The sequence below is a fragment of the Phyllostomus discolor genome, chromosome 11, assembly GCF_004126475.2.
Source record: "Phyllostomus discolor isolate MPI-MPIP mPhyDis1 chromosome 11, mPhyDis1.pri.v3, whole genome shotgun sequence".
In the NCBI taxonomy this organism is placed as follows: domain Eukaryota; kingdom Metazoa; phylum Chordata; class Mammalia; order Chiroptera; family Phyllostomidae; genus Phyllostomus; species Phyllostomus discolor.
In genome coordinates this window covers 2,786,122-2,800,475 of record NC_040913.2, presented here as the reverse complement: position 1 = coordinate 2,800,475, position 14,354 = coordinate 2,786,122, and the positions used below count along the sequence as shown (strand labels likewise).

Here is a 14,354-nt window from a genome sequence, read left to right as displayed (position 1 = left end):
CCACGAAGTGAGCCCGGCCACCTCCGGGCCGGCCTGGCGACGCCCTACCCGGGCTGTGGCATCGCGCCCCGGTAGAAGGCTTCCCTTCTCACTCCGCTTCCTTTTCGAGCCAGCGCTCTGAGTCACGCTGCAGTCTACCCAGCTTCGCCTGGTGCAGAACACTGCCCAGAATCTCACTGAAATCCATGCTTTGGGTGTGCGTGCGTGTGCGTGTGTTTGTGTGTGTGTGGTCATCTATACGGGAACTATTATTATGGGTTTCCAGAAGATTTCAAGTGATTTCAAGTGCATAAACGCACCATACCCCAATTGATCTGTAGACTTAATGCAATTACTGCCCAAATCCAGCAAGCTGTTTGCCTTGACCGGGTGTCTGTCAAGTGAGAAAAGCCCCAAACCCGGTGCATCCCAGTGTCAAGAACAGAGGGGCCGGACAAGGTCAGCATTTTGCAAGTTTCTGCCGCACCCAGAAATGAAAGAAGGAACAAAGGAGACGAATCAAGGAGAGTGGCTCCTCTGAGGTCCCCAGAGCTCGCGCGCCTAGGGTGTCGGGGTCAGATTTCAAATCCGGCCAACAGTTCCTGGACTGTCACCCGCAGCGAGGACAAAGGGAAACGGATTGAAGGGAACAATGGACAGCCAGCACCACGTGGCCCCGGAGCCGCGTGGCTAAGTCTGTCTCCACTAGGCTTCCGTATCCGGCTACGCGCCGCGGCCGGCGGTGACGTCACGAGGCTGGGATCTCGCGGGAAACGGGGTCCCCGCGTCCGGGTGCAGGGCGGGCGCGCGCGGGACTTTCAAGCCGCGGACCGCGGTCGCCCGCTGCTATGAGCCTCTGGGCGGACAAATACCGGCCCTGCTCGCTGTCGCGGCTGGACTACCACAAGGAGCAGGCGGCCCAGCTGCGCAACCTGGTGAGCGGGCGGGACGGGGCTCGTGGGGCTCGGGGACCCGGGAGTGGCCCCGCACGGCGCCCCGCGCCCCGGGAGCCTGCGTTCCCGGCCGTCCCCCGAGGCGGTCGGGGCTGGAGGGGGGGGACAATGAAACAGGAGCTAGGACGGCGTGGAGGCGAGGACTGTGTTTGTAAACAGCAGGGGCGGGCCGGGGAGCCGCGGCGAGTCCCACGGGCAGCGAGGAAGCCCTGGCTGCAGATTCCCGGGGCGGGGGCGAGTGGAGCGGGGAGAGGGGACCCCAGGTACCAAGTCGCCGAGGCAGCAGTGGGCGCCGCTCGTCTGGGACCCGCCCGAGGCCGGTGCAGCCGGTAACCGGGGGCTGCGGGGACGGGGCGTGCGGCGGGGTGCCGAGCCCCAACCTCCGGCCGAGTGGGAGGGGGAGCCCCGGGAGGCCTCCGAGTGGAGAAGGGACGTCACTCCCCTGGCGTTTCACCGCTGGCTTCAAGTTTCCCGCTGTCGTCGTCCCCACTTGCCAATGGGAAGGTATTGGGTGTCTTCGTTTCAGGGTCATTCCTGATTCGACAAAAAAAGAGGATGTATCAGGTTTTCCTTGAGTGTAATTCCGTATGGGAAGTTCCCCCACCCTCCTCCATCCTGAAGTGGCTAATGGCCTTGTGTTGTGACAAACGGAATGTGGTGGGGTATGGACAGGGAGAAAGGGTCTTGAGAAAATGATAGTGTCTGTGGAAGCCAGTCATCCGCCCCTTTTATGGGCCAGAAAGGACCGTGGGGTGACGGACGTGTTTCTGCTCAGCAGTTACAGGTAGTGCGTACTTTGTAAAAACGAGAAACGAAAGTCATTAGAGAAGTTGATGGTGTTGTGAGATGCTTTTTTTCTCTGTAATTACTTTGTCCACACTATAGTTTAAAATAAGTCTATTATGCCTGTGTACTTCATCTACAGACAAATTGCATTTTCTCACAGCTTTCACTTGAATTGTCTTAGACAAAGGATGCATTGCATTTTATTTTCTGTGACGTTTTTAGTTTTACACAATTGGGAATGAATGTTTTGGACAAAAGTTTAATAAACTCGTCTTATGTATTAAGAGATTTGCTTTTAAGAAATGTTTACCCGTTTCCTGGTGAATCTGCAATATAACAAAACTATGAAACATTTAAAGCATAAATTGAGTTTTGGCTAGCTGGAAGGTCAAAAACAAAGGCAGCCAGTATCTGAGGGGCCTGTACTATGTTCCATGCCCTGTGTTAGGTGAACAGTTCCTCTCCTGGAGACCGGTAAAATCTACCGTACTAAGCATTTCTGTTAAGATGCCCACGCCATTTCTTTCTGTACTGGTCACTTACCAAACTTCTGCTGCAGAAGACTTGGTGTACTGTGCACCCGAGGTCCACACCTGCTCCCTTCCTGTTGCGGGTTCCTAAACCCCACTGGCCATCAAAGCCACCTGGGGAGCTTTGCAAACACACCTTTGTCTTTCCAGACTCCTGCCAGCACACAGGCTGATGCCACCTCCTGGGTTTGCACTTCCAGAAGCTTCCTCTTGCTGACACCCCTGAGCACCTGAAATGCCTGGGGATTCATGTCCTCCCCACCCCCCCAGCAGGTTGCAGCAAGGATTGAGGAGAGACAGCATGTGAGACTCCCGCTTAGGCGCCCTTGGTGGGCGGAGGGGTGTTCAGCGCTGTGGAGTGTTTGACACTGGTGCTGGAGTCCCCCAGCAGGGGCCAGCCCCTGGTGCCCAGAATGGGGTTTATGTCCATGATACACTCTGCCTTCCTTTGCTTCCCCACAGAATTTTTCTTTCCCCGGTAAACCAGTCGCACTCAGTTCTTACCAAAGGGACTGTTTGTGGAAGCCCAGACTAAGGCAGGTGTTGATCTCAGTTACTGAGTCCTACTGGGTGGAATGGGCCCACTACTCAGTCTTCCACTTCACACAGGCTTCTGGGAGACCCGGGCAGTCGGGGGGTTCGGGAGCCCTTACTTCCCAGCGCGTGGTGGTGCAGCAGGCAGGTACTACGCTAGGTACGTAATTACGTAAAGTTAATGCCAGGGAACAACTTTTTCAGCGCTCCAGAAGTAATGTTGAAGAACCACTATGTGTACATTCATCCACACATATGCATTTGAGGTTTCGTAAGCAGGGACTCAAAATATTGGTACTTAAGAAGTTTCATTCTACCGTGTAAGTAGGAAAATGCCTCGTGTCTTTTTTTCCAGGTGCAATGCGGGGACTTCCCTCACCTGTTAGTGTACGGACCGTCAGGGGCCGGTAAGAAGACGAGGATCATGTGCCTCCTCCGAGAGCTGTACGGCGTGGGAGTGGAGAAGCTGAGGATCGAGCACCAGACCATCACGGTGAGCGTCTCGCCCGGAGACCCTCCGGCTGTCGGGCTGGCCAAAGAGTTCGTTCGGGTTTAAGTGAAAATACAATAAAAACACATTTTTTATTTTCACCAATAGCTTTATTGAACAACATATTCACCTTTTTGTTCCACTACCTTCTGCCACCTTTCGGGCAGCTTCATACTCCCACCTTCCCAAACTTTATCTTTTTGAGCAAAGAACTGTTCCAGGTGCCTTTGCAGTCCTCCAGGGTATTGCAATTTTTTTCCATTAACGGAATTTTGTAAAGACCGAAATAAATGGAAATCTGAGGGTGCAGCGTCTGGTGAACACGGCGGATGAATCAGAACTTCCCAGCCACGCTGTGACGGGTGTTGTCGAGTCATCAGAGAATCACGCCGTCTTGCCTTATCCTGGTGGGAGATTCTGCGTTTTCTGTTGACTAATTCCAGACACTTTGTGTCAAGAACTGCTTTCATCTGGTCTGACTGGGCGCAGAACTTGCCAGAATGAATGGTGCAGCTTTCCGGAAGGAGCTCGCAGTACGGCAGTCCCTTCCCACCCTCTGCGCGTGCACACACACACACACACACACACACTCCGCCCTCCCTGCACGGAGACCGGCCTTTGGTGCGGTTGGCGGTGGCTCCTTTCGCTGCCCTGTGGTCTCTTCCTTTCCACAGTATTGCAGAGTATCCACTTTTCGTTGCCTGCAGTAGTTTGTTTTAAAAATGGAATGTTTTTGTTACATTTAAGTAGAGAATCGCATGTGGAAATACGATTCTCTAGGTGGAAAGAAGGTTTTTTCCACCTAACTTATGTGGAACCCAAACCGGAAAGCAGTTAACACAGCCAAACTGGTGCAGATGAGTTCCAGCGCTGGAACTGGATATTCGGAGCACATCGGTGCGGCCGTCTCCCACGTGGTAGAACGTAGACTCAGTTACTGTCTCAGTTACTGTACTCAGTAACTGTCCTCAGTTAATGTCTCGATTTGATCGCTGTCGCCTTCAGCTGGTCTGCCCGACAGCATGAAACTTACTTCACAAACCACTTTGGACACATTCGATCAGTCACAGCACCGTCTCCACACACGGCACAAATCTTTTTTTTGCATGTCAATTGCATTTTTATCTTCCTTGAAATAATAAAGCATACTATGCCGAAAATGTTGCTTATTCCATCTTCAATATCAAAATGGCTACACAGAAATTGCCCAATTTTGATAATTTTTTAAATGCAGAGTGATATGACAGCTGTCACAATACGATCTAACAACATTGTTTTGAATGAAGTTAAAGACAACTAAGTGCTACTAGAGCCATCGGACAGAAAAAACGCAACGGACTTTTTGGCCACCCCAGGATTTACTGTGGCAGATACACACTGTATACTGACCGGCTGGCAGGAAATGAAGGCGCGATGCAACACCTGCTGCAGGTGGGGGTGCTGGGGAGGGGCAGTCATTGCCAGGGGAGCAGTGGACTGAACTTCTTTTTGGGAGGGAGGCTGGTTATATACACACATAAAGGTTGAAAAATGCATCCCCTCCAATCCAGCAAATTCTTCACAGGAATCTATTGCACAGAAATGAAAGTGCACGAGATGTGTGCAAGGGTGTTAAGCGTGGAATTGTTCGAGAGGCAGAAGGCAAGATACAAGACGCCGTCCGTGTGGCTGGTCCGTGTGGTGTGACGCCCGTCGAGGTCGTCTGAGGCGGGTTGCCCGGGTGTGCAGTGGGACAGCAAAGCAAGGGTGCCTGCCTCTCGTTTTTCTCAGGAGACGTGTGTGGGAACATACAGAAGTGCACGCGTGTTCATTTTGTGTGTTGTGGAAGAGGCTGCAGAAGGACACGGCCCGGCTGTGTGCAGGGGCCGTGTGCGGATGCCTGGAAGTGGTTCGGCGCTTTCTGGAGGTGGGGGGAAGCGTGACCTCAGTAGGAGCAGGATGCAAATGAAATTCGAATGAAAGCACGTTTGTCCGCCCAGTAATACAAACAATGGGTTAATGAAGTTAAGACATTAGTGGTGATCCTCCAAAGTTTTATTTCAGTAAGCATAAATTGTTTATTTTAAAAAATCAGTGAAATACAGAAAAGAGGACAAGTAGCTAATAATTAAGTGTTAAAAGCATCTATTTTTTTGTCCACAGACTCCATCTAAAAAGAAAATTGAAATTAGCACTATTGCAAGCAATTACCACCTTGAAGTTAATCCCAGGTGAGCTGCTACTCTATAGAGATAAGCACTTTTAGAATAGTGGTGTTCGGGCTTTCTTTTTAAAGAGCAGGACTCTTTCTTGAAGAGAACTCGGGTGTGAAAACCCGGTGCATAAAACAGGTAAAAGGGAAGCTGCCCTGTGTGAAATAGCCTGGAACCTTCCGCCGCGCCTTCTCCGTGAGACCCCCCGTGAAAACAGTTTTGGGAATGAAGTTTCCTTGCCCCGCAGAGCTGAAGTCCATCACGTGGTTTTGAGGATCACATCGACTCTTTGGGAACTGCGGACCACAGTGCGTCCAGAAAGTCCGTGGTGTCTGGAGTGAGCACGCACTCCGCAGAGTGGCCCCGGGCAGCCGCGCCGTGGCCGGCTCTTCCGCTCCGTTCCTGGACGAGAGGGTGTTGCCGCGGCCCCACTAGTGTTTGTGTCTCTGTCGTGACGTGGTGAGACTGGGGTCTCGCCCGGGGTCAGGGCATGTGGGGGACCTGTGTGCCGCAGGAGGTGCTGCCGGGGTGGATGGCGCGGACGCAGCTGCGGTGGCGGCAGAGGCTTCGGGCCCCAGGAAGGTGTTGGCGAAGGGGAACGGCTGGGGTCAGGTCGGGGTCCGACAGAAGCACCCCCACCACAGGACTGCGGGTGGGGGCAATGGCAGCGTGAGCCCAGGTGCACCGAGTGTAAGGCCCATCTGCACCCAGAGAAAGGCTTTGTGTGGGGCGTTACTGTTACTGAGCAGGTCCTCACTGTTATCTTCCCCAAGGTCCAGGAAAGTGAAGAGGAGCAAGGCTGGTGGGAGGGGTCTGATCGCGGAGGCACAGAAAGTGTCACCTCCACAGAGAAAGGGGAGATGCTTCGGGTTCCTGACTAGCAGGCGATCATGAGCAGACTCTCGGGGTTCGCTGATGTGCTGACAGTGGGCGGGGAGAGCCGTGGTGCCCGGGGAGTGAAGCCGATGGGCGGCTGTGCCCTCTTCTCCCCGGGAGGCCTCTGCAGCCAGGGCGGCGCACAGCCCGGGAGCCGACCGGTCTTCGGTGTTCGGGGTTGGCGTTCGGCCTGAGTTAACCGGGGTGCGTGCTGGTGGGGAGGCTCGTGTGTCCTCAGTGCTAAAGCAGCGCGTGGGTGTGAATGGCGGGCGATGCCTGTCGCGCGTGTGCGGCTGCCGGAGTTCCGACGGGTGCCCTGAACCCCCTCCCTGCACAGTGAGCACCCCCGCTGTGGGGAGTGGGGGGCAGGCCTGGGTGCACCCCGCTCTCAGACCTCTTTGGTCTGGGGACGGGGCAGGGAGTGGGGGCCGACTTCATCTCAAAGAGTTCTTTTTATATTTTGAGTAATTTAAGGTAATTAAGAAATTAGTTGTAACTGACTAGTAACTATAGTGTGTACAGAAGAAGTATTAAAGTAACTGACAAACGTTTAATTATTAGTTGTTGCCCTTTTTAAGTAACAGTAAACTTAAAAGAACATATTTAATGTTTTCAGTTATGTTAATTAGTTGTAATCGAGTATCGGAATATTGTTGGTGTTTTTAACAACCCTAAGATATCTCAGCCTTAAAGTTTTGTGAATGTAATTAGCTGTTCCTAATTTTGATTACAATTGTAACTACTTAAGATCTCCAACATGTTTCTTACAGCAGCGTTAAGAACAAGGGCGTAACACGTGGAAGTTATTTACATGTATATATGTCCACATAAAACGCACATTTTTAAACCCCGACTCCTGTGTCCGCAGCGACGCTGGGAACAGTGACCGGGTGGTCGTCCAGGAGATGCTGAAGACGGTGGCCCAGTCCCAGCAGCTGGAGACAAGCTCCCAGAGGGACTTCAAAGGTAGGCGACGGACAGACGTCTCCTCATGCGCAGACGCTCCAGTTGTGGGGAGGGAGGAAATGGGTGGGGCTCGTGCGTGCGGCCCCTGTGCTCCCCTCTGCCCTGCACCCGTGCAGCAGCAGCCCCTCTGGGGTGGGGAACCCGAAAGCGAGACAGAGAATCGTTGATTTCCAGGCTCACGGGAGTGTTTGTAGATGGGTCAGTAGGGCTGAATTTTAGTGGAAAGAGGCCTATTTATGCTACTTGTTTGCTAGTTTAGAACTAGATGAATAACGAAAAACGTTTCATTTAACATAAGAGATTAAATGATTTGGAAATAACTGTTCTTAGGACCAAAGTTACGTGTTTGTTATGGAATATTTAAAAGGAAGGTTAAAGCCAGCTACACCCCCATCCTGGAGAGACAGGTACTGTGGCACGTTTGTCATTTCTGTGCACGCGCGTGCGCACGCTCTTACGGAAGACCTGCCGGTCCGTGTGCCCACACTCAGTGCCGGTGCCGTGTGTGCAGATTCTCCGGCTGCGGTGGGGCGTCAGCACGCACCACCCCGGGGGCGACGAGGGGCGTGCGTTCCTTCCGGCGCTGGGCAGCACCCTGGGGAGTCCTTTCCGGTCTTGGCCAGGCATGTGAAGAAGTTAGGTGGCGGCTGGTTTCGTGAATGTTGATTTGTGTCTTTTGCTCATTCCTCCTTTTACGTTTTTGTGAATCGCCTGTGTACATTCCGGTCTATTTCTTGTTTCTCCTACTCAGTCTGCATTTCAAAATAATTTATGTGTACTTTCTTGTTTTCTTATATTTGCTTTTTTGTTTACATACATGACAACTATTGCTGTTCACATCTTGGCTCTGTGCACCCTGTGTCGTTGAGCTGTCTCACTGTGTGCAGTGTTTGGGTGTTCCAGACCCGTGTTCCCGTCTGTGAGTACACACGGCGCTCCCCCCTCACTCGTGTGGCTCTCACGCTCTCCTCGTGCCGCCAGCTCCGCAGCCCCTCCGGCAGGAGCAGAGGCGGGGCGAGCCTGTCGGCGCTGGAAAGGGCCCTGGGTTTCCGCGTGGAGGTGGGTGCTGGGTTCTGGCCTGAGGTCTGTCCGTCCGTCTGTCTGTCTGGTCGAGGGGAAACACACCTGTCGCCTTCTCTTTTGTGGGGCGCTTCTGACACGAGCGTGCGCTGCGGTTCCCAGACCCTGCTTTTGCGTCCACGTGTGTGTGTGTGTGAGTGTGGTTTTCTTCTCGGTTCTGTGCACGTGACAGCTGGGCTATGCTGTGTGGCGTTTCTGGAGGAGACCGCTCGGTCGTGTGTTGACTTCTAAGTCCGCTGCTGCCTCCCGGCTGCGGACGTGCGTCCGTGCCGCCCGGTTTGCACCTTTTTTTTCTTTGGTGCCGTTTGGTGGCATCTCAGGATCCACCTCCCTGTCTGTGTGTCTCCCGCTGTGTTCCGTTGGGACTCCATTTCCAGACTTTCTCCTCCCCGTGAGCGCGGGCTTGGGGGTGCCTCCTGCTGTGTTTTCCGTCTGCTGCTCTGCCCCACGCGCTGCCTCGGGGTCCTTGCTCTCAGCCATAGGGGGTCCCTGTGGACACTGGTCTCAGGCTGGCCCTCGGTGCTCCCAGGTGCTCTGGAGGGCAATGCGGGCTCCACCCTGGGGGCCCAAGGAGCCGCGTGGGTCCCGGCCACCTTTGCGCTCGCTCCTGTTTGTGGTTCTTGGACAGAACTTGTGGTCGCTGAGGTTTGATGTGCATGTGGTCGTGGGTCTGGTTTCGGCGTCCTCAGTGCTGTCGGTCTGTGTGGTTCAGATCTGGCACTCCAGCGCCCCCACCGCCGTCTTCTGGAAATGCGGCGGTGCCCGGATACTCGTCATTGATTCACTGTGACGAGTGGCGTGCGAGCCACGAGTGAGGAGGTGTTTTCTCTTGCGGGGATGGTGTTGTGACTCACCCACGTTTTAGCAAGTGTGACGGGCGAGCAAGCGCCAAGTGCTAGGACGTGTTTTCTCGTCCAAATGCGACGAGTGCCGAGTTCTGAGGCCCAGAGCCCAGGTGCCAGAGTGACCCGGTGTGATGGCACCTGCAGCCGGACCCCTCTGCACCCCCAGATTGTTCCCCCACACGCTCAGGGCCGTTCTTGACTCCAGCCGGGGGGACCTGCTGCCCAAGCCACCAGACGCCTCCGTGCCTTGCGGGCTACACACCCTCCGTGCTGGGGGTTCCCAGAGACGTTCCTAGGCCGCTGAGATGTACACGTTCCACAGTCGTGCCCTGCCGACACGGAGTGCTCTGGGGAAATGTGGCGCCACGCCTCCTCGTGTGGGTTATTTTTTGGTGCATAAAAGTGATGAAGAGGCTGCAGTGAATGCCACAGCAGGTAGCCGCTTTAACCTCATTTAGCCTAGCGTTGCTTAGGCTTCTCGTGGAATTTTTAAAATAAACATACAATAAATTATTTTCACTATACCTATAAGTTTTACGCGTCTTTGCCAAAGGCCAGAGCAGCATAAAAAGGTAATTGTTTAGGATTTCACGCTGAGTAACGAGGAGGAAGAAGGAGACAGATCCTCAACGTTCGTCTTGTTCCCCCGGTCTCAGTGGTCCTGCTGACGGAGGTGGACAAGCTCACCAAGGACGCGCAGCACGCCTTGCGCAGGACCATGGAGAAGTACATGTCCACCTGCCGGCTGATCCTGTGCTGCAACTCCACCTCCAAGGTGATCCCGCCCATCCGCAGCCGGTGCCTGGCCGTGCGCGTGCCCGCGCCCAGCGTCGAGGACGTAAGTCCGGCCACGTGCCTGTGCTCGTGAGAGCACGGCGCAGCGTCTTGTCTCAGTGACCCGGGGCCATCTCTGTCCCGGGTGCTGACCGCCAGCCAGTAGATGCTGCACAGACCAGTGTGTACGAGGCCTGTCCAGAAAGTGCTGTGTGCTGTGCAAAGCATGTTTATTGAAGAGGAGACAAGATACAAGAAGCATTGTACACAGGACAGTGACGCCTCAGTCCCCTTCAAAGGAGGCACCTTGGGACCTCACACCATTCTCCCAGTTGCCATCAGCTGCCCTGTCTTATTTTCCTGAATCTCACTGATGGTCTGAAATCTCTTCCCTTTCAAAGGGGATTTTAGTTTGGGGAAAAGCCAGAAGTCACAGGGCACCAAATCTGGACTGTAGTGGGTGCTGAGTCACCTGGGTGATTTGATGTCTCACCAAAAATTGCATGAAATGTGATGTGTGAGTGGGTGTGCTGTGATGAAGCTGCCGATCACCAGCTGCTCATAGCTGCGGCCTCCTGAATCATCCCAATGGTTTCCATGGAGGAACGTTCAAGCTGAATGCAAAGGTGGATGCAGATTTGTTGCTCCACTTGGTCATTTTTAATGTGACGGCCACACAGTACACAGGCTCACTCAGTAGCACCTACCGCCCCCACTCACTGGTACAGTGAAGTTGTCATTGTTCACACATGCGCACTCCAGTCCACTCTCCTTGGCTGCCAGGTGACATCAGTGTGGTGCAAACCGTTCTCACTATGTTAACAATAACGCCTCGGGGTCCACGGGCGTTCCTGTGGGGGGCGTGCGGGGTCTGGTCATCGCAGCGGCTCTGCTGACTTGAGACCGCCACTCACAATGGCAGACCTGCCTCTCTGCCCCCTGTCCCTGCCCTCGCGCCCATCAGCCACTGTTAACCGCTGTTGGTCAATAAATACAAACTCATAGTAAGTGGCTCCCCTGCTGGTAATGGGTTTGGGGCAGTTTCATGCAACATTGTATTAGTTGCAAAGTGTTAAGATACCTTTATTGACATTCAGTTGTAAATGCTTTAGGAATGTGCAGGTGGAAGGGTCTGTGAATCCAGGGGGGTCACAGGGCCCCCCATTCCCGGGGGCGTCCATGCAGACAGAACCTCCGGGGTGTGTGGGACTCTGCCCCGGGGGCCTCCTGGGCAGCCTTGCCCTTCCCCTGCTGCAGGGCCAGCTGCCACCTCTTCCTGGCAGCTGGGCTAGACCCCGGCCTCCTCCTGAGGGGGCAGTGGGAGGGGGGAGTGCCGGCATGGGGGCGGGGGGCGGGTCTGTAAAGGTGTCGTCGGCAGAGATCTGCACGTGCTGTTTGACGGGTGGCTCGATTTCGTTAACCGCTGCATTCGCAGATCTGCGACGTGCTGTCTGCCGTGTGCAAGAAGGAGGGCCTGAGCCTGCCCCCGCCGCTGGCCCGCCGGCTGGCCGAGAAGTCCTGCCGGAACCTCAGGAAGGCCCTGCTCATGTGCGAGGCCTGCCGCGTGCAGCAGTGAGTGCCCAGCGCAGCGTGTGCGGGGTGGGGGCCGGGGCCGCCTCCGTCTCGGCGACGGTGTCTTCTTTGCGCCATGCAGGTACCCCTTCACGGCAGACCAGGACATCCCTGAGACAGACTGGGAGGTGTACCTGCGGGAGACCGCCAACGCCATCGTGAGCCAGCAGACCCCGCAAAGGTAGACGCAAAAGGGGCCCAGGGTGCCTGGGGCTGGGCCTCCCGGTGCCGCCGCTGTTCTTGGGGGGCTGTGCGAGCGCGTGCAGTTTGGGCTGGAATCGAATCTTCCACGTAGGTGCTGGACTTGTGAAGAGAAGGTGGGGTGTGGCTCCGGAAACTCGGTGGTTCCGAGTGGTTGGCGAGTGGCGGCGGCCTGGCTCTCGCTGGGCGGTGGGCGTGTCGGTGGGGACGGTGCACGTAAAGTAGTCTGGCTTCCCCGCTTCCCTGCGGCCCTGCCACTGCCGCTCTGCCGGGCCGTGGTCCCGCTCCGCCCGCACGCCGGGCAGTGGCATCGTCATGCACGTCCTCCTGTGTTCCCTTGTCTCTTGTCGATTGACCGGCGGTGACCCTTCAGTCTTCACGACGCTCTTCTAGGTGTAGCGGACAGCCCCGGACATAAGGGTTGTCTGCCTTCAGAAGGGTTCTGGACATTTTGTTTTCCCAGCATGAACTAGATTAGAGGAAGCTTCTATATGTGCGTGCTAAGTGTGAGAAGCCATTTGAGAAAACGTCTGTACTGGATCGTTTGTTTAATTTACTGGGCTGGCCACAGCGCTCATTTGCTTTTTTCCGTGCGATGGCTCTAGTAACGCCTTAGTTGTCTCTAACTTCACTCGAAACAATTTTGTTAGGTTGTATTGTGACAGCAGTCACATCAGCATGCATTTAAAAAAAGCTCACCAAAATCGGTGAATTTTTGTGTAGTCATTTTAATATTGAAGATGGAAGAAAATAAGCAACACTTTCGGCATATTACACTTTGTTATTTCAAGAAAGGTAAAAACGCAACTGGAACGCACTAAAAGATGGGTGGGGTGTGTGGAGAAGGCGCTGCGACTGACCGAATGTGTCAAAGATTTGGGATTTGCAAAGACTCGTGCTGGAGGTTTTTCTTTGGACAACACCCCACGGTTGGGCGGACCAGTAGAAGTTGATAGCAATAAAATCAAGACATTAATTGAAAATAATCGATGTTCTACCATGTGGGAGATAGCCAACATACTGAAAATATCCTAATCAAGAAAGTTACTGGTGAAAATGAAAAATGTGCCTTATTTTACAGAAAAAAAACTAAATGAACTTTTTGGCCAACCCAATATAAAGTAAAACAGGTCAGTAGGTACTTGGAAAACTGCCTGTTATTTTTATCAAAAAATGTCACTCATGTTTTATGTAGGCTCCTGGAAGTTCGAGGAAGACTGTATGAGCTTTTAACTCACTGCATCCCTCCTGAAATAATAATGAAGGTAACTGGGCTTCTCACCTGGGACCTTTGTGTGCTTGAAATTTGGGCGGGTGGTCACGGGGCTTTGTCGTCCTCAGATGGCACGGTCCCCTCTCGCCCAGGCCATCCCCCCCAGCACACACTCACTGCGCCTCTCCTGTGAGCCAGGCACCGTCAGGGGCCAGGGGCGTGCTGAAGCAGCCAGGGGGGCTTGGTTCCTTCCCAGAAGGGGACTCATTTCAGGACAGCGTTCTCAACCCCCTCTCGTGGGGGGCGGGGCTCCATCCTGTGACTGTGCTGGTTTGTCTTCCGCAGGCCCCCAGTGGTGGCGCTTGAGGTTGTCTGTGGGTGCTTGCCACAGGCCATGAGCCGTAGGAAGCATCCTTGTGGTTACGTCTCTGCACCCTGGTACATTTGAGTATTCGGAATTTGGGTCATGCTAGATAATCACCACACTTTACATCAGGCACACACCCCTTCGCTTTCGGGTAAAGACTACCAGTCCATATAGGAGAACTCAGGATGTCACGAATAAAAAAAGATCTCTCTGTTTTGAAGGAGAGAAATAAAAGCTTTTCTGGCCAGTCTTCTTCAAATGGTCACTGTTTAATGATCAGTTGTGTTCCCTCAGGGCCTGCTCTCGGAGCTCCTGCACAACTGTGACGGCCAGCTGAAAGGGGAGGTGGCCCAGATGGCAGCGTACTATGAGCACCGGCTGCAGCTGGGGAGCAAAGCCATCTACCACCTGGAAGCGTTCGTGGCCAAGTTCATGGCGCTTTACAAGAAGTTCATGGAGGACGGCCTGGAAGGCATGATGTTCTGACGCCCGGCCATGACCCCTGCTGCCGTGTGTCTGCGCCCGCTGTTGCGGCCCGTGCTCACTGGCAGAGCGACAGAGGAAATAAACTCAACTCGACCTCATGGTGTCCCGTCTGTGTCTTCTGTAGCGATTCCTCCGCGAACGGTCCGCCCGCGTTCCTCCCACACTTGGTGTTCAGTCTGCGGCAGGGACGCGACTGGGTCCTCAGGCCTGGGGGCCGCTGGGGGTGTCTTCACGGGGCAGCTCTGAGCAGTGTCTGATCTGGGGCAACCGCAGCCCCGAGGTGCACTGCAAGGTTTTACGTCTAAAAGAAGTGGAGCTGCCTGTATGAGGATGTGGGGGCGCTCTTGTAGCAGTTTGTGGCAACCAACCCGGAGTTGTTTGATGGACAGACACTGCTACTCACAGAAAACTGGAACACAGGTTTTGCCCTGGCTGGTGTGGCTCGGTGGATTGAGCACGGGCCTGAGAACCAAAGGGTTGTTGGTTCAGTTCCCAGTCAGGGCACATTCC

At 54.3% G+C, this 14,354-nt stretch overlaps 1 protein-coding gene across 1 annotated transcript; it reads left to right on the top strand.

Moving 5' to 3' along the window:
- Positions 1–738: 738 nt before the first annotated feature.
- RFC3 (replication factor C subunit 3) lies at positions 739–13,942 on the top strand. The gene is made up of 9 exons (XM_028526720.2): positions 739–914; positions 3,138–3,275; positions 5,415–5,482; positions 7,209–7,306; positions 9,888–10,069; positions 11,441–11,577; positions 11,660–11,758; positions 12,974–13,043; positions 13,653–13,942. Exons 1-9 carry the CDS (start codon positions 828–830, stop codon positions 13,842–13,844), a joined length of 1,071 nt encoding a protein of 356 aa, XP_028382521.1. The 5' UTR covers positions 739–827; the 3' UTR covers positions 13,845–13,942.
- Positions 13,943–14,354: the final 412 nt, after the last annotated feature.